At 37.1% G+C, this 20,030-nt stretch overlaps 1 protein-coding gene across 8 annotated transcripts in view; it reads right to left on the bottom strand.

The window, feature by feature from the left end:
- The window catches only part of NSD1 (nuclear receptor binding SET domain protein 1), a 134,783-nt gene that overhangs the window by 14,883 nt on the left and 99,870 nt on the right, over positions 1–20,030 (bottom strand). For all 8 annotated transcript variants that reach the window (XM_016158287.2, XM_016158293.2, XM_016158286.2 and 5 more), the window contains 8 exons: positions 17,973–18,091; positions 16,881–17,024; positions 14,199–14,322; positions 8,772–8,972; positions 7,008–7,187; positions 4,977–5,133; positions 3,428–3,633; positions 453–565 (listed from right to left, as the gene is read on the bottom strand). In XM_016158287.2, the coding sequence (XP_016013773.2) occupies positions 453–565; positions 3,428–3,633; positions 4,977–5,133; positions 7,008–7,187; positions 8,772–8,972; positions 14,199–14,322; positions 16,881–17,024; positions 17,973–18,091 (1,244 nt within the window). The remainder of the gene's footprint in view (positions 1–452; positions 566–3,427; positions 3,634–4,976; positions 5,134–7,007; positions 7,188–8,771; positions 8,973–14,198; positions 14,323–16,880; positions 17,025–17,972; positions 18,092–20,030) is intronic.

Here is a 20,030-nt window from a genome sequence, read left to right as displayed (position 1 = left end):
ACTCTTTTATGAGTTACACTAAGGGTTAGGTACACTTAACATGAATCCTCCTGACCTTGGGAATCCTCCTCATACTGGTCACTGAAATCTTCAGTATCAGTCACTACCCAAGAAGACTTACCCAGGTGTACTATCCACACTAACTGAGAGCCATTTTATCTTTTTTTTGATCATGGCTCTTTGGTCCCTTTCAAACCACAAGATATTGACTACAAACAGAATCTAATCTAAGCTACTTGTAAGAGAGGACTTTCCAAGGCAACAGGAAAAGAGACTATATCAATGCATAAGTCATTTTATAAAGTGCATACAATGGCACTTTTTTCTTCTTTCAAGCTCAGACCTCTACTTAAACACTTGTGCTTCCCATTCTTGCCATGAACGGACTGGGAAGAGGACAAGCTATACCGGGGTCTCCCCTTGAGTTGGAGTCTCCTGAGGTCTTTTCTCACCTTTATATGTTTATAAGGCGGTGGCTTCTTATCATTCTTTCGGTCTTCCTGTAGCTGTCTTAACTCTTTTTGAGCCTTTAATTCCTCAAACCTCGCTGCAGCTTCCTGAAGAGCTAAGAAAACACACAGCATAAATCACTTAATCTCTGGGTGGAGTCATTTTGCTTTTTTTCCCCTTTAAGTGGGAGAAAATCCATGTTTTAGACAAATATCGCCAACACTCAATGGAAAATCAAGAAGTATATATGACTTCTATTTTCAAGTAAGTTACAGTCCTAGGGTATTCAGATATAGCATTAAGAAAAAACATAACCCATAACTATAAACGGCACAATACAGACTACCAGCTTCAGAGGAAAATTTAAAATAAAACCAGCAGCTAAATGATTTTAAAAAGCCCACACACAACATATCCTAACAACAACTAGACCATGTCTGCTCAGCACAGTCACTGCCCTTAAGCCTAATTCTTTCCTCAGTCCTGAACCTCCTGATTCCAGAAACATCTTGCCTCCTAGGTGCCCCAGGTAACAAACATGCCATGTTCCTCTGGAAGAAATCCAAAGTTGAAGTTTCCTTCTCCTCTCCTTCTTGCCTATTTAGTAGCGCACCTGTCCTACTCTTGTCCTAAGACACATTCTGTAAATATCAACTGTTAGCTCTAATGATACAAACATAGGGACCTTCGTAATCTGCGTTCAAGGCCCATACTTTCATCTGATTAAATGACTGTAATATCTGAAAAGTCCAATGAAATCTTAAGATTCTCATTCTTCTCCACTTAGAGCAAAATTTTAATTCATTATTCTTGACCTAGGTTAAAAACTGAAAAGAATCCCAATTCTCCCCTCTTCCTTCTGTGACTTTCCTCATGCTGTCAGTTCTTTAAGGAGAATCACACCTCTGATCTATCCCTTTTTCTCCATTTCCCTGTCACCACTGAGCATAGTTCATATTGCCTGAAGTCCTCTAAATTGTTCTAAATCCCTTCTTCCTTCACCATAATATTTGGCATGTCCTACCTAGTCTATCCATTTATGTCTATCCAATACCCATCATCTTCTCCACCCCATGGACACCTCCCTGTGACAGTCTCATCATCTCTGCCCAGAACTACTGAAATAGTTGTATCACTGACTTTCTGGTGACAGCCTTCTATGGTCCTGACACTCTACTTAGACTGAGATTTCTAAAGCTCTGCTCTGACCACCTAACACTTACCTTTCTGGCAAACAGCCCAGTGCCCCCCTGAGCCTGTGCTTAACTACACTGAACACTTATAGGTTGCTAACTCAGCATGTTAGACTGAATGTGTGCTTCCTTCTTGTTACAACATTTTAGATTAACTTCTTCACAGTCTGTGTTAGGGTTAAGAAATTGGATTCTGACACCCAAATAATAGAGTTTGAAACCTTCCTCTATCATTTACCAGCACTGGGACCTTGGGCAAATAATTTAACTTTTATGTGCCTCAGTTTCCTCATCTGTAAGATAAGGATAATGGTGTCCGATAGGGTTGCCACAAGGATTTAAAGCAGAAAATAAACCCTGAACAGGGCCTGGCAAACAACAAATAGTAACTATTACCATTACAGTTTATTCTTCAGAGCATCATTTAGGAAAGAAGCCATATATGCTCTCCAAACTGTAATCCCCAGTGCAGCCATGCTTCTTCCTGGTCTGCTCGCACAGTGTACCATGCACACTTCTGCCACAACACTCAATAAATGGCATTTTGACTGCTGGTATCTATGTCCAGTTCTCCCATAAGAAACATGTGTTCCTTGCAGAGGCACCCAGCTAGTCCAGGGTCAAAGCATAGAAAAAGCAGAATTACAGAGTTTTAGCAGACTCAGGCTTTTGGTATTCCCTACACTCTACCTTCTCTCCTGGACTCGATGGTGACCAGCTCTGTACGGGCAAAGATGTTCGTTACTTGATCCCTTACCATTTGAGACTAACGACTTAAGACCCAAGCTCCTATGGTATTAGTACTGACAGCCCACATGGCCAACAAGAGAAGTGAAGACCCACTGACCCACTGAAGTAACTTGAAGCAAATAGAACCTCAGTTAAGTTTCTTCCCTATGAACATCATTCTCATTCCCTAGCCAGGAAGTTTCACCTTAGGATTCTCTTCATCTCACCATGCAGACAAAATCTTATATATAAAAATCCAAATGTATTTAAACGCCAAGAGATATCTGTATTGCCTTTCAAAGAACAGCTAATGGAAGAAGGTAATCATCATTGATAGGATACCAACTATGTGCCCTGCAGGTTAGTTTTTTAATTATCTTACTGAATTCTCAGAGCAACCTTCACTCATTATATAGTAAGAGAAAACTGACCCCTCCTGGCCCCAAATGTCCCCACTCCTTCACTGCTAGGCCGGCTTATAAAAATTTCTTTTGATTCAGAATATCGAAACTTTGATTTTCACTATCTTTTACTAGTCTATAATTTTTGGTTAATTTTATTTCTTCTTAGCAAAATAAACAAACAAAAAAGAAAAAACCTCTCCTTGGAACAAATATGGCTCCACCAGAGGTTGTGGTCCTTGCCTAGCAAATTACAATGTTTCTTCTATAAAATAATTCCAAAACTCCAATACTTGATGAGATGTTGTGAAAACTGAACTGATGAGACAAAAACAAAAAACAAAAAAACAAAAAAAAACACCTCCCTAAAGGAAATTCCAGTTAAGTAAAGGTTAGGCTTGAAAACAGTTGAGTTATGTGGGTAAACTTCCCTGCAAAATCCTATAGCTGCAGCCATATGTACTCCCAGAGCCATATATGCTCTCCAAACTGTAATTCCCAGTGCAGTCATGCTTCCTCCTGGTCTGCTCACACAGCAGTACACAGCTGCTAATGGAATCTACCTGAATTCTAACACACAAAATTGTAACACAGAGCAGAAGCTCGGGCAACAGAGGTCTGTGATGGTATGTGAAACAAAAAGGATACAGTTACCTTTTTTATATGTCCCATCTACTCCTTTGCCCATCTTATCCTTGCTGCTCACATCCCCCTCCATGTAGGGAAAGACTCGGGCCTGGTGAGTCCATAGATAGTCATTAGACCCAAAGAAGAGCACAGGAAACTCGCCCACATCATGTCTCATCTTATCAATGTTGGAAGGTACAGCTCGAGGATGGCAGATCTCAGCCGGCCACCACCTGGGAAAGGTGAAAACGAAGATGAAAAACTCAAGAAGACTACAAGGCATTAGGAAAATAACCTACTTTTAGGACAGGAATAAGAAATAGCAATATCTGTCTATCCACACTAAAGTCTGACCTTGAGTATTCTTACAAATCTAACTAGAGAACAAAAATATGTGCTGAAAGCCTGAGAAACTCATCCTCATGCATGTGGCTTGCATTTACACACTTACTCCCTTAGACTTAGTTATTCTATTTAAAGGAATTTATAAAAAGAAATACTTAGAAATATAAACAAAATCTTATGACTAATATTCACAGAAGTATTATCTACAAAAATGAAAACCTAAATGCTCAATACTATGGCACACTATACAATGAAATACAATCTGGCCTTTAAAAAGGAAACTTTCAATAATTAACAGGGAACAGAAAAATGACACCATGAAATGCCTTCCCCCCCAAGCACATAAACTGATACGCCCATCTTAGGAAGACAATTTGGCCTTAGATATTAAAACTGGAAAGTTCTTCCTTGCTCTTCTATCCTAAAAATGCCTTCGGGAAGCCCCTGCACACATATACCAAGAAACAATTACAGAATGTTCACGGCCCAGACGAGTGTGGATGGCTGAAGTACACCAGACCGTATGACTAAAGTGTATGAACTAGAGCTCTGTGTTAACCATAATAAAGTTTGAGAGAATAAGTGAATGAAAAAAGCAAGTTGCAGGAAAATATAGCAACAAGAAGTCTTATACAAAGGTCTAAAACATGCAGAACAAAGCATTATACATACCGTAGACCTATATAGTAAGGCAAAAGACTAAAAAACACAAAATGCAGTACGGTGGTTACCTCTGGGGTTGGGGAATTCAGACAGGGGCATGGAGGGAGACTCAAAAGGACCAGTAATACACTCTCTAACCGAGAGGCATTCCTTTTGCTAATCTTTAAAATCGTGCACATTTTAATATTCTTTTGTACATTCCGTGATCAATAAAAATAATTTTAAGATAAAAAGCAAGACACAAAACTGAGTATAAACTACAAAGCCAATTACTTGAGGATGTGTGTATTGGTATGTCTGTAATATGCCAAAATGTTAGCAATATACCTTCTCTGCTTGTAAGCTTATGGGTTTATTTTCATTAATGAATTTTTTACAGATAATATGTATTTATTCTTATGGTTACAAACAAAGTGAGTTTTTCTTTTATAATGGAAAATTAATTGGGGGGAGGTGGGCCTTGCTTTACTAGGGAGATCATTTTTTAAAAAGTCTAACATTGTATATAAAGAGATCCCAGGAGAGAGGATGGTAAATGAAATCAGTGCCAGCTTCCAGGCTTACTCACCTGTATCGCCCAACTTTTACCCAGACAATTTCCCTATAATGTGGCTTTTTGCCTGCCTTACAGTCATTGCAATACCAGTTTCCTTCAGGGATATCAATGTTCAGGCATTCCCGATGAAAAGCAGCAGGACAAGAATCACAGCACAGAAGGCTGCCTCCTACAGGAATAAAAAAATCTGCCACTCAGAATCACAAGGCTGCATATAAAGATACAGTTGAAACAGGTTTTGCTCACCTCCTAACCAATTATTTCTCTCTCAGCCAAGGGTCTACTAATTTAATTAGTTATTTAGGAACACTTTCCTATAAGTGTTCTCTTTCCAATATTCCTGAACCATATCCCTGCAGGTTTGTTAGATTCGCCGCAATAAACATGAGATCTAACTGGCAAAATTAGGTTAGGGCAATCCTCTACAAGTCATGTATGTATAAACACACATATACACATTTCTACTACTTCACTAAAAGGTTAACACTCTAAAATAAAGGGAGTATCAGTGACACCCAATGACCAGAGTATAAAGAACACAAGCTTTGACTAATGTTAGATCTGAGCTCTTGGAAAATTCACTTTTCTTGTCAAGCTAATTCCATCAATGGTTAAGTTGTTTTCTAAAATGAACAAGCACATCTGTTTGAGGAGTAAACAAGTGAATAAATTGCCTAGTAGTGCCTGACATATAAGCAGTCTTCAGAAGGTCAGTTCCTTCTCTCTTTTTAAATTACTTGTTTTTTTAATGGTTGGCACTCTCTTGGTACCGATGGCCCCTTTCAGAATAACATCTACAAATGCATAAATGGAATATACAAGATAAAAGAGACACTGCTCAAAATGTTAGAACAAGAGATTCCATTATATGCGTTCCTTTGTAATACATAAATAGTATCTAACAGTAGTAATGACTGCAAATGATATTTTAAGACATCTACAAGGCAATATCTGTTATTTTCACTGGTGACAAAAATCACAGACAGTGATAATGGTATGTTGCCTAAATTTTAGTTAGATTTAAGTCAGCCCCACACCCCGTTTCCAGACACCAGGTTTATTATATATACTGCAATAATAATGAATTTTCACTTCTTAAAGATTTTCACTCATAGTGACTCAATTTACATATCTGAACCTAAAATTCTTATGGTTGCAGATATTAATTTCAGGTAAAAAGGATTCATATTTAAGGTATATAATAAATGCCTTATTTATCTTATCCCAGAAATAAGCATGCTTTCAATATGCTAGATTCGAGCATGTAACTCCAAGTTTCACCCTCCAGTTACCTATCATTTCCATCTGTTTATATACACAGATCTCTGGAGTGGTCTCATTTAATGTTATGCAACTTTTTTCTGATGGTGGAACTTTGGGTGATTTTGATGGGTGGGCAGGCTCTTTATTTATTTGTTTGTCTGTTTGTTTTGCATGTTTTACTACCAGTATATTTTTTTCTTTTTCCAGCTTTGAGATTCGTTTATATGTAATACTGTGTAAGTTTAAAGCATACAACATAATTACCTGACTCATATATACTATGAAATGACTATTATAATAAGATTAGGTAAGACATCCAATATATCAGTTACATTTTTTTTTTTTTTGGTGGTGGTGAGAGCTTTTAAGTTCTACTCTCTTAACAACTTTCAAATATACAACACAGTATTGTTAACTACAGTCACCTTGTTGTACATTATATCCTCAAACCTCTTCATCTTATAACTGGAAATTTGTACCATCTGACCACGATCCCCCATTTTCCAAGAATGATTTTGTTTCCTTTGTCTTGTCTTTTTCTTTACTACTTTAACTTTTTCAACATTTTTATAAAAATCAAATCATTATTCAAAATAAAAATAAATCCTCTCCTTATTGAGAAATGGAACCAAGTTTGAAAGTTCTGCTATGTTATCTTTAATTCAGAACATCACTTCCCAATATTTCTTGTAGCGGCAATGTGAAGAAAACTTTTTGTTGCAGTTCAAATTTTGTATTAATCTTTTTAGACTATTCATCCATCAGAAAGTCATGTCTTACCTTCTGAGCATACAAAACACCAGCTAACATTAACATGCTCATGATTTCGGCAGCCTCGTCTAGGTGTAAAGTGATTAGGGCATATGATACTGTTAGACGCAAGAATCTTTGACCCAGCAGCCAGACAAAAGTCGTTGGCATGGTATGCCACAGGGCAGCGGACACAGCGCATCAGACGACCTAAAAACATGAGAAGCAGGAAAACCAAGAGAGCAAAAGAAAAACAAATAGATTAAACACAAAAAGATATGAGTTATTCAAGTTTATTTGCTAGCACTGAGAAAATGTCACAAATAGAATGAAGCACTACTTGGGGAAGGGATCTTAAATACCCAATTCACTATGAAAAGTTCAGGTGGGAGCAATGCGATATGTCACCACAAGGAGTCAGATCCTACAACTGTAAGTGAGACTGCATCACAAAGGAAAGCTCTACTCAAATCCCTGCCCTGACTCCTAGGAAGGGGGTTAAGGGTGGGGATGGGGATAGAGATGTGCACAATCAGAATAAAAGGCCAGTTAGGAGGAACACTAATACTTGCTTTTTTTGTCTGCTATTCTGTGATTCTCAAAGCTTTTCAGGTGAATAAAGCCCTCTACCCCTGCCCAGATGAAATAAATGCTCTAACATACTTCAACTAAAAAACACTGCCAAACTACCTAAATGCAATCTACAATAACAACTGAAAATTCAGGGGAAAGTAGCTCATGGTTAAAATGAAATTTGGATCAAACAAATTGCTCAAGACTGAGGAGATCTACAAGCAGCGGTCCCCAACTTTTTTGGCACCAGGGACCAGTGTGCCTATGTGAATCTAATGCCTCATGATCTGGGGTGTATCTGAGGTGGTGATGATAGCACTGGGGAATGGCTATAAATACAGATGAAACTTTGCTGCCTTGCCTGTCGCTCACCTCCTGGTGTGCAGCCCAGGTCCTAATAGGCCATGGACTGGTATCGATCTGTAGCCCAGGGGTTTGGAACCCCTGATCTACAGGCCCTGGAAATCAACTTACAAAAGGTACTGCCAATCTGATTAAAAGACTAATTAAAAGAAAAGTCTACAATGCTAAGTCTTCCTGTTCAATCTATCCCCTATGGATGAAGTGTGGGCTCTTTGGACATACAGTGTTTAACAGTAGAGACACATACTTATTTTATTTAGCTTTTAGGAAGATCAGTAGGAAATCCACCATTATTGAACAGAAAGAAATTACTGTTTCCCTAACGGGAACACATTAAAAAATTTGAGTTCACCTATCTATACCCAGACAGTTTGAGAAACCTCAGCTCTCAACCTAACTATGAAGCAGAAAACAGCTTTCAGGATAGGAGTTTTCATCAAAAAAAAAAAAAAAAAAAAAAAAAAAAAATAATAATAAAAATAATAATAATAAATCAACACAAAACAAATACCTCGGTTCAGACCTACATGCATATCTGAATATCACATTTGACAACCACAGATATAAAGAGCCCACGGAAGGAAAATACGCTTTGGTCTAATGGAGTAGAGGGAGAGAGACATGCATCAGAATACTTTTTCAAACTAACATCTCACATAAGATCCAAATATTTAAAAGTACCATATAACATAGGGCTCCATAGAATTCAATGTAGTGACTACTTAACTAGTCCATTATTCTCCTCTCTCACATAAAGGTAGAGAGGTCAGAGAGACATGCCAGATTGCACAAGGAGATACCCACTGCTATGAAAACTGACATCTTAGAATAAGATTGGCCCACAGGAGAAACCCATACCTTTAGAAGCAGAAACACTGGCCGGATTAGCAGCATGACAGGTTATGCAGATGTGGAGGGAGCAACGGAAGCCTTTGTTCTGCATGACAGTGGGCGGGTACTTCTGGACACATTCTTCATGGTAAAACTTTCCACACAAGGGCAGAAGGCACCTTTTAACATCTTCCCCACTCTGTTTACATACAAAACAGGTATGGATTCCTGGGAAAGAGAGAAGGTAGCAAATTAATACCACTTGAAGAATTCACCCAGTGCTAAACCATTAGATGAAAAGTTAGTGAGTATATAATTATGCACCAAATTACAACTTAGGAGTGTAGGGTGTGTTCCTACACCACCAAGCAATTCTCCACCACCATCTGGCTGTAACATCAGATCCCACAGGTTAAGGGCTCAGCCCCACAAGACTGTCTTATCTGCCCCCCCTACCCTGTCAATTGCATGTCCAGGTTGTCACCTGTACTGATCAACGGATTCATTCCCACAATCCCCTTGTCAGGTTCGATTAATTTGCTAGAGCAGCTCACAGAACTCAGAGAAACATGTTACTTACTAGATGACCAGTTGATTACAAAAGGTTATAACTCAGGAACAGCTAAGTGGAAAAGATACACAGGGCAAGGTAAAGGGCTCAGAGCTTCCATGTCCTCTCCACGAAGGCCAATCCCCCAGAAAGTCGTGTTCACCAATCAAGAAGCTGTTTGAAGCCCATTCTTTTGGGTTATGATTGAAGCTTCATTACACTGGTATAACTGGGGACTGATTCAATCTCCAGCCCCTTTCTCCTCACCTGGGGGCTGGGATTCCAAACTTAAAAAAAGTTCCAACCCTACAGGTAACCACCCCCATTCTCAGATGGGTCCAAAAGTCACTTTGTTAACGTAACAAAAACATAGAGAACTTTATCACTCTCATCACTTAGGAAATTCCAAGGGTTTCAGGAGTTCTGTGTCAGAAACTACACAGAAAACAAAGTATGTATTTCTTATAATAAATCACGAAATCACAGTAAAGAACTTTATAATGGACTGACCAAGCTGACAAGATGAACTCACTGAACAATCTTAATATCACTACTAAGTGGGAAACTCTGACAATACATGCTTGCTGACATGATGTAATAGGAAGTACATATCATACTACCGAAAGAAAACTGATCTGAAACTAATCCAGCCTCTAGATCTCACTACAAGTTTCTAGGAAAATAAGGAAGATAGAGACTAACGTTATAGGGACAGCTTAAGAATGCAATCAACCAAATTTAGAATGTGGAAAACTAGGCAGAACAAATAACCGTTGTCTCAAATAAATGACATTAAAAAAAATAAAGTAAGGGGGATAGTACTGTTGTCAATTAAGATAAATTTAAGAGACATTTTGAAAAATACAATACAGGAATCTTATCTGGATCTTGATTCAAAACACTGTAAAAAAAGATCTTTGAGATGGAGTGGGAAAATTTGAATATGGAAATGAGTAGATGACAAATAGGAGTTACTGCTATGCACTGAATTTTTTATTTTTAAAGTTGGAAATGTTAGAAAGACCTTTGGAAATAAATAGGTAAAATGACTCAGAAAGTTGATAAAAACAGAAGCTAAGAGATTAATATATAAAAACTGTTATACTGTTCTACTTTTGCATATGTCGAAAGATGTTCCATGATAAAATGTTTAAGGAAAACTTTTCCTCTCTCCCTCTCCCTCTCCCTCCCTCTCTTTGAGAACAATACAATGTAAGTCAAAGAACCCAAGCCTGAGAGACTTGAATGTGAATTCAACCAATGGCACTTGCTGGAAACAGGAGCTCATTAAAGCAACACACTCCATCTAATAAATAGTGAGATCACCCAAATCATAATAATTTTAGTGAAAATTTTAAATGTGAATTAGAAAGAAGTAAACTATGCCTGATGCTGAATAACTGGCAACCAATATTAATAAATAATGGCATGGGTACTCTACCGTAGGAAAACAGGGTGAGCCACAGCATAAGGAAATGACTCCCTTATTCTTACTTTATTGTATTTACTAAAACTAGGGTGAAATTTCCTACCCTCAAAAATAATAACCTCTCTTTACTTCACATCACATACAAAGATTAATTCGAAATAGATCATAGGCATAAATGTGACATATAAAACTATAAAAATTCAGAAGGAAACCAAGAAAACATTGTGACCACTGGGTTAAGCAAGATGTCTTAAATATGACATCAAAACAAAGTCCATACGAGAACAAACTGATCAACTGGACTTTATCAAAATTAAACACATGAAACAACATGCCATAGATTGGGGAAACAATCTGCAAAGTACATATCTGATAAGGGACTTGTATCCAGAATATACATAAAGAACTCTTAAAACTTAGTGGGCAAGAAAATAATCCAATTAAAAAAAAAAAAAAAAGATTTGAACAGACACCTCACCAAAGAAGATGACAAATAGGCACACGAAATACACAATATCATTTGTCATCAGGGAGATGTATATTAAAACCACAATCAGATACCACCACACATCTGTTAAGAATGGCTAAAATTAAAAAAAAAACAACAATACCAAGTGTTAATGAAGATGTAGAAAAGCAGAAACTCTCATACATTGCTGAAAGAAACGTTAATGGTACAAACATTTTGGAAAATAATTTGGATGTTTTAAAAGTTAAACATACACCTACCAGCCATTCTACTCTTAGGTATTCACACAAGAGAAAAGACAATGTATCCATACAAAGAACTAAATGTTCACAGCAGCTTTATCTGTAATAGCCCAACCTGAGAACAACCCAAATGTCCATCAATAGATGAATGGATAAACAAACTGGGGTACATCTATATAATGGAATACTATTCAACAATAAAAAGGAATGAACTCTCAATACCTGCAACAGTGTTGCTGAATCTCAAAATAACTATGCTGAAGGATGGTTTCACAAGTGTGTGTATACACACACACTCATACTTCTCGAAACTACACTTTGTGCAATTTATTATACTGTATCTCAGCAAAGTTGTTTTAAGAAAAAGAAAAAACTACTGATAAACACATCAAATAAATGAGTCTCAAAAAACATTATGCTGAGCCAGACTATAAAAAATGACATACACTTTGATTCCACTTATATGAAACACTGAAAAAGAATAAATTTAATGTAAAAGCAGATCATGATTTGCCTGAAACTTGGGAAGGGGGTGGGGGTAGATGAGATGTGTAAGGATTAACCAAGAACTTTCTGGAGTGATGGAAATGTACGAATCTTCTTTATGGTTGTGGTTACATGGTGTATAAATTTTATCAAAACCTATCAAAACAAACATTTAACTGGGTATATTTTATAGCAGATAACTAAACTGATACTTCAGTAAAGCCTATCTTTTAAAAATAGCTTTGGGAGTCCAGGCAAGATAAGATGGTAGGGTAGGTAAAATGCTGTGCTTGCCTCCTCCCATGACCACATTAAAAATACAACTAAATTACAGAATAATCAGCTTGGAAAAATGTCTTAAGACCAGCTGAATACAAGTCCTATTACCAAGGTTATAAAGAAGCAGCCACATCGAGACTGTCAAAAAGTCACCTAACACTTCTCTCTACATTCAAGATTAAAAAAATAAAAAGATTAACAATATTTCTTCACTTGTGTCTCTGTAAGTTCATTCAATATATTTTACTTTTACACATTAAGAAAAATAGCTTTGCCTTAGATAACTTGTCCAGAGACTATCACATCATAATAAAGATAAGACTAGCAAAACTGGGTCACTGGCACATTAGGATAATAGAGAGATGCACATACATAAAAATTTTTTCTAAATTTCATTTACAGGGTGGATGGCACTATCTCCCATAATGATCAAAAGCCCAATTCAATTGTGCAAAAGGCAAAACATGCCCACTCTGTCTTCCAGCTTTTGCTCCCACATTAATAACAGTGGCAGCAAATAGATGAAAGAACTCAATCTGACTTGGTCATCTATTTTCAGACACGAGTTATTTCTATCTCAAAGAAGCTACTCTAAACCTACGCTCTTCAAGTTAAAAAAACACCTTTCCCATCACTCATTAAGCCAAGAAAAAAACTTCTTCAGCTTCCTTCTTCTGCCTCCCAAGTCCATGGAACATTTCCATTTCACCTTTTTATCTCTTCGAGATTATCCCCTCCTGCCTGAAACTGCCACTCCACCAATTAGTTATTCCCTCTCCTGTTAAGTTTTTTCCCTACACAGTTCTTACTATAAACATTCATCCTACATCCTACAAACATTCAAGATGTTCTTCCTTTTGACCCTATAATATCCTTCCTTCAGCTTCTACCTTTTTCCATTGAAATCACGCTTCTCTAAGAAATAGTATATGGCTACCCATTCACCCTCAGCTGGTTTAGTGTGGCACCCTCTGGCAAAAAAAATCAACCATTTTCTCACTGCCAAATACAATAGCCTCTATTCACTCCAGTACCTCCTTGTCCTGTCTCTTTGCCCCATCTGCCCCTGCTAAAGACACCCTACTCTCACAGACATTCTTTGTCAAGTGTCTCCTCACCCTCCAGTAGGCCCTTTATGTGGGTATCCCCAGGTACTAACACTGGCCCTCTTCTCATTTTACAGATGCTTTTTTTCAGGGGGCACGCAACATCATCCGCACCGTTTTAATGATGTATAAACATAAGATCTATACCTTCAGCCCTCATTTCTTCATTACTTAAATGCTATAACATCCACATATAATGCTGAGAAAAGAACAATATCCTTAGCACAGTTTATTAAGTGCTTTACAGGCTGGTCTCATCTGACTGTTTCTCATTTCTGACCCAATCTGTGTTATAACTCTTCCAAAATATCACATTCTTTTTTTGGTAAACAGTTCTATTGACGTACGATATACACACAGAAAAGTACAAACATCCTAACTGTATGATTCATGAATAATCATGAAATGAACACACTTCTGTAATCACCACTCAGATCAAGAAGTATAAACCATCACCAGTACCTAGAAGCCTTCACATTATCACTAACCAGTGCCTCTTTCCTAAAATATCGTAAACTCTAAATACACTGATCTAAATGTTTCCTAGTCCCCAAACATTCTATACTTTCATTACGGGACCTCTCTTTTCCGATTCCACCAAAATTTCTATTTCTCTCCTAAAGCTAAATTCGGCTGTCTCCCTTATGGATGCTGGCTCATCTTTTTCACGGGGCACTAGATGTACTACAACACCTGTGCTAATATTATGCTATCCTGGGCATTCACTACTCATGTGGTATGCTTCTCTGAGAGCAAAGACCACACAGCACCCAATCTGTTTGTCTGTAGCAACCAGCCTAGTACTGCGACAGTGCCTCCTATAAAAGTGTTTTCCTGAAAAACTTAAAACTCAAATTTTCTTTCAAAGAAAACACTTCCATATTTAACTTTACCTGTGCGACATTCATTGCAGATAAATTTTCCTCTGGGCATTTCATTTAATCCAAGGCACTCGAGATGGAAAGCTCCACAGCACTGAGCCTCACATAACAGCAGCTCACCCAGTTTCTCACAGTTCTGTTAAGAGAAAGGAAATAGATGTATCTATAGAAAAAGGTTTTTTAAAATCTCAAGCAAAAGGCCCTCATGAAGGCAAAGATTAACAAACAGTTTTGCCAGAAACAAGAAATCGTGCCAATCATTCAGCCAACATTTACTACCACCCACAAGGTCCCTGGCTCTCATGGTTCTTATATTCTAAGGATAGAAAATATAAGTAAAAATTGAAACTGTAAAGATATAAGACAATGATATGTATCAGGTAAAGAATTCAAGTAGATACTCTGGACTAGGTTATTGGAAATGGCCTCCCAAACTGGCTCTGAATGATAAGTCAGCCTTGTGATGTGAAGGGAGAATCAGGAAGGTAGCAAATACAGAAAGTCCATAAACAGAAAAAAACATGGCCTGTCTAAGAATCAGTAGACTAAAGTGAACAAAAGTTAGAAGGGGTAGATAATGAGCTACAAAAATGGCAAAGGACTGGTTAGGTGGCCTTTGGTACAGAGTTCCTGATTTTATTGGCATTACAAAGGTGTACCATTAGAGAGCTTTACCAAAGGAAGGCTAAAATCAGGTATTTATAAATAGATCCCTGTGGCTGCTACATAGAAGATGAGTTTAAGAACAGAAAGGTGAGACTAGAAGCAAGGAAGACTACTGAAATGGTTCAAGCAAGAGATGCTGGCTAGCTGGCCTTGGGTCATAATTATTCTAAAAGGGTATCAACTGTGGTTCAAACAATCTGTGGGATATGAACTGCCTCAGAGAGATCACCTTTCTGAGACAATCTCACCTAAGATAGGGTGTCAATTGTCACTTAAGGACCTTAGGAAATAAGGATCTAAATCTGTCACTTTAAAAACATTTTAAGATTTATGAAAATCCTGTGAATTCCCAACATCTGTTAGTTTTCATCCCTCTAATGTCCTGACTTGTTTCTCCACAGTGATTGGCAGAAAAACAACAAAAATTGAAGGAAAAACAACCTCTTTTTATGTAAGACAGGAAAGAGGAAAGGTGGCTAGGTAAATCTAGTATCTTCAAGGACCCAAAGAAATAGAACAGGTCTTGGCCATTTTAATATCAAAGCTTAATTAAACAGATGAGTAGGAGAACTTTGGGCAAAAAAGGCCAAAGGCATCCAGAAATTAAGAGAGGATCCCCATGATCTTAATCATCCTGTAGTCTGAGCTAGTCTCACATGTCTGACCCTCACATTATCCACTACTTACACATAAAAATTGACAAATGCCATAAATGTTATAGATTTTGTTTTGTATATTCAAAGTACTAGTGACATTAGCTTTAATGTACAAAAAAATTCACCATCACTGAAACAGAAAAACTTCAATTATAATATATATGGAAAATATATTTTTCAAATTAACCAAATGTATAGAGTAACCCTTTAATTAGGATGACCATCTTTCAAACTGAGACATTTGAGAGTGAAAAGAGGAACTATTAATAAATTTTACAAGGGCAATAGATTTAAATAAAGACTGAACTAAACAAGCCAGAACCACAGATTGGGTCACCATATTTTATTCATTTTTTTGTTGATAATCTTTGTGGGCATAACAGTCTCTGAGGATTAACACTGTGTTTGGAAGTTGTTCTAAATATGATTAACCTCCTTGTATATGTACATTATACACCACACACACACACACAATGTATATAAAATAGTGAAAATCAATAGACAAAGAAGCTGAGTTGAAATTACATATTCTAGGCCTGAGTTAATTTTATTTTTTTTAGCTGTCGTTCCAGTTAGAAAACAAAAACTGTCTTCAACCTTTTACATGCCAGGTTTTAAGAATTTACAAAGGTAAATAAACACCATAAAAAGAGAACATAACCAAATCATCCATTTAATTGACTCTACTCCCAAGTCAAATAAAGGCTCTTAATAAAGGAGAGTCATTCTTCACAGAGAGGCGACATAACATAGTGGTTTGGTTTAAGACTCTAAACCCAGATTGCCTGGGTTCATTATTTAACATCTCTGTGCCTGTTTCCTCATCTATAAGATAGAAAAATAATGGTAATCTATATTATGAGATTATTATTAATATGATATGTAACCTTTATAAAGTGACTGGAACACTTGACACATAACAAACACTGCATAAATGTTCATTAAATAGAAAAATATAGGCAGTAGGTTCTCTAAAGTTACTACTTTAAAGCCAAAAGAGGGAAAAAAAAAATTCTCAAAGCGGAAATTACCCTTGAAAAATTCCTTAGAAACCTGAAGAGTCTCACGTCATAAGACGTACAGGAAAATGATCTTGACTGAATAACCAACCATAGGCTCACCTCTCCCATCTCAGATCTGCTTCAGGGTATCTACTCATGGGTAACAAGGGCCAGTGGCTCACCAATACTAAATACTTCTCATTCTCTTTTTTGGGGAGGGAGAATAGCTAGATCCATAAAGCAAAGGGACTCCACTAGAATCATCCAAGAAAATTATTCTTCTAACCATGATGGGGGCCATCAAGAAATGGAGGGGGCTTCTCTTAAAAGATAAGCATGCAAACAAAATGCAAGTGGATAACATTTTCTACCTGACAAACATTCTCCTTGAGCGCAGCTCCTCCGCCTCGTTCACCCTGCAGTTTTTTAGACACTGGCATCCCGTGGTCGTTTTCTACACCCTCTTCAACAGTCTCCTTGGGGCTAGCAGCCGTCCTATGCGTCATCAGTTCTCCCTTGCAGAGAAAAAATAATGTCCCACATCTGCATTATTGATGTCTCCTCCATCTGACCCCCTCCCTCTGGGCTGCTATTTGTCTAGCCATTAAGCACTTACAGATGTTCAGCCAATCACGCGGGCGGACTGCATGCAATGTTAGTTCTAACCCTGCTGTGATTGGGCGGGTAGTGGGCGCCTCATGCCCTGCCACTAACTGCTCTGAGGCTGTTCCACTGGAACTTTTTGAGCTGTTCCATTTTAAGGTTTCACTAAGGGAGAGAAAACATTCTTAAGTTTATTTGATTACTTATTTGTCCTTCCAAGATCAGTGTTTTCTAAATAATGCCCTCTTTGGGCATTCTATTCAAATTGTCCTGGAAAGAAACACTCTTTATCATAATGTGTAATGCTGGCCTGGTTTGTTCTAATTCTTTTAACCTGAGTTGAAAAAGCCAGAGATAGCATCAATGACTACACTGATGCTCTGCAAGGAAATGGTTTTAAATCTCCCCATTTCCTAAGAGCTGATGTTTACAAACGTTATTGTAAAATTAATCATTTGGTCTCAAGAAAAAAGTAAATGAGAGTTCCCCCTAATTGCAGCGGTCTCAATTTTTCTAAAGGGCAATATCCAATTCATTTGGATCATATGGTTACTTGATATTGTGCTCTTTGGTTTTTAGGAAAAGTTTACTTTCATGATGAAACAGTTATATATTTCTTCTGATACTTAGAACATAGGGCACTATGATCTTTTAAAAAGGTCATACCCATAGGAGCCATATGTGTCCTGATTAATTTTTACTAGGATCAGGCTCTCCTTTGTCTCCAGGATTCCTTATAGCCATTAGCAGTTTCATTAGAATACTACTCTTAAGTAAACTCAAGGGAAAGAGGGATGTGGCCTCTACTATAAAAAGTAGCTTTACTTTGGAAGGTCAAAAGATGAGGAACTGAGTAATACCTCTGAGCCTGGAGTTTCTTTTGATGAGTCTTCATTTCTCACTTTTTTACAATGCACCTTGGCTGTAGCATGCCTTTGTCGTTTTCGCTTTCTTGGTTTATCAAATATCTTGGCAGTGCCTATGACAGGAAACAGATGTTACCTACTGGCTAATCATTCACACACATGTACAAGAACTCCTATCCTCAACTAAAAGAATCTCACAGAGATACAGAATGTTAGAGTAAAAACCAACCGTAAGACTCATTTAATTCTCCAACTTTGTAGATGAGGAAAACAGGCAGAGAATAAGAGACTTACCCATGACTATATAACTAGCTGGGGAAATAGCTACACATGTAGAAATTCTGCCTCATACAGATTAACAGTAAATGTATAGGTAGGTTATTAAACCAATTTCATTTTACATGGTTGAAATGAAAGACTTTTTAGTTCCTCAAAGGTCTTTAATATCCTATAGATGGGGAGAAAAATGCATTACTAGTTAGACAAAGGTACTAAAACTGGGCCTCCAAAAAGACAGAAAACTATATTACTATATATTTTAAGAATTAAGATGCAAAGCCGAAATATATAAGATTTGGCTTAGAGGAAGGGGAAAAAGACCTTCCTCAATACATTTAGTGGCTTAAAGAATATTTGTGCAGTGGTACTACAACCCTGAACATCCAACAGTATAAAATGTATGCACGGTCTAATATGGCGTATTTAGAATATGAATTTCCAGTCTCTTATTTTTCTATTATACATATTTCAACTGTTTGTTACAGAAACGTCAAGGGGAATCTAAAGAAATATTTCATAAAATTTTCTAAGAAAATCTGGCTAAGTATCAACATGAAGACTAAACTTTGGAAAACTGCCTGGTGCTCTCTGAAACTGCCTGACGGAGATGGAGAGGCTCTGCCTTCAAAGCTGCTGACAGCCCAAGTCTAAAGGAAGAGTTGTTATAACTTCAGAATAAAGGTTCAAAGTTCTCATAAGTTGAAATATTTAGATAAAATATACAAAGGACAAAGTGTAGGCTGTAGGTTTTACAAAAAACTAAAGCTAAAAGGATAGCGTAAGAGCTGATATTATTCTGAAAGTTTTTTTTTTTTAAGCAAGCAAAGCAAATCAATGAACCTAAGGAATTATAATTGTGCACGAGGTTAAAATTAGCTAATATACTGCTAGACTTACTTGCCAAAAAACTTAATAATCATGGGTCACATTTTAAGAAGTATGCATTTTGGACCACATGAAATATAATCAACCCATGAGACCCTTTGCTGGCTGATCACATCTGATACAGTGGGCTCAAATCTGGGCTAATATCTCAGGAATGACAGTCATCAAATGGCACTGGCAGATAAGAAATTAGTAAAAAGAATTGGCACAGAGAAAATCTAGGGTGAACAGCAAGACAGTATTGTGGCAATGAATTTGTTCAAGTCTGGATTTAGTTCCCCAATACTGCCACCTCATTCATGTTCATGTTTCTTCTATAAAATAGGGATAATATGGATAAATCCTAACCCTCTGTAATCTTTAGATGGATTAGTGGTAACAGTTCTATACAAAGGACCTGGTAGAGTAAATGCTCAAATTATGATTAGTATACCCATTATTGAATGAAGGAAGGGCTACCCATTTCTCATGTGGGCTGAACCAAAATCATTGCCAACTAGGAGTTCTAGGAGTTAGCTTCCAAATTTGATCTTAAAGATTTCTAAGCCCTTAAAAAGCAACAACAGTGGACTAGGCTCATAGGTAAACTCTTTTTTTCAAACATATGCTCACTGACCAAAGGTCATAGATGTGATAAAAAAAAAAAAAACCCCTGAAACTCTGTATCAAAGACTGGCTTAGATGATTTGTAATTTCCTTCTCAATTCAGATTCTGTATTTTCTGTCTTATAGAAACAAACACTAACTCAAAACCAGAAAATGATACAGTCTTGAAAATTCTCTAAAAAGAAAATTAAGTAGCTGCTTTTTCTGTATCATTCCTAACATTTCCGTACTCTAATATAATCTAATTCCATTTAACTTATTTCAGCATAAAAGCTGAAAGTG

This window comes from Rousettus aegyptiacus, unplaced genomic scaffold, assembly GCF_014176215.1.
Source record: "Rousettus aegyptiacus isolate mRouAeg1 unplaced genomic scaffold, mRouAeg1.p scaffold_m13_p_7, whole genome shotgun sequence".
In the NCBI taxonomy this organism is placed as follows: domain Eukaryota; kingdom Metazoa; phylum Chordata; class Mammalia; order Chiroptera; family Pteropodidae; genus Rousettus; species Rousettus aegyptiacus.
This window is presented reverse-complemented; position numbering and strand designations above follow the sequence as displayed.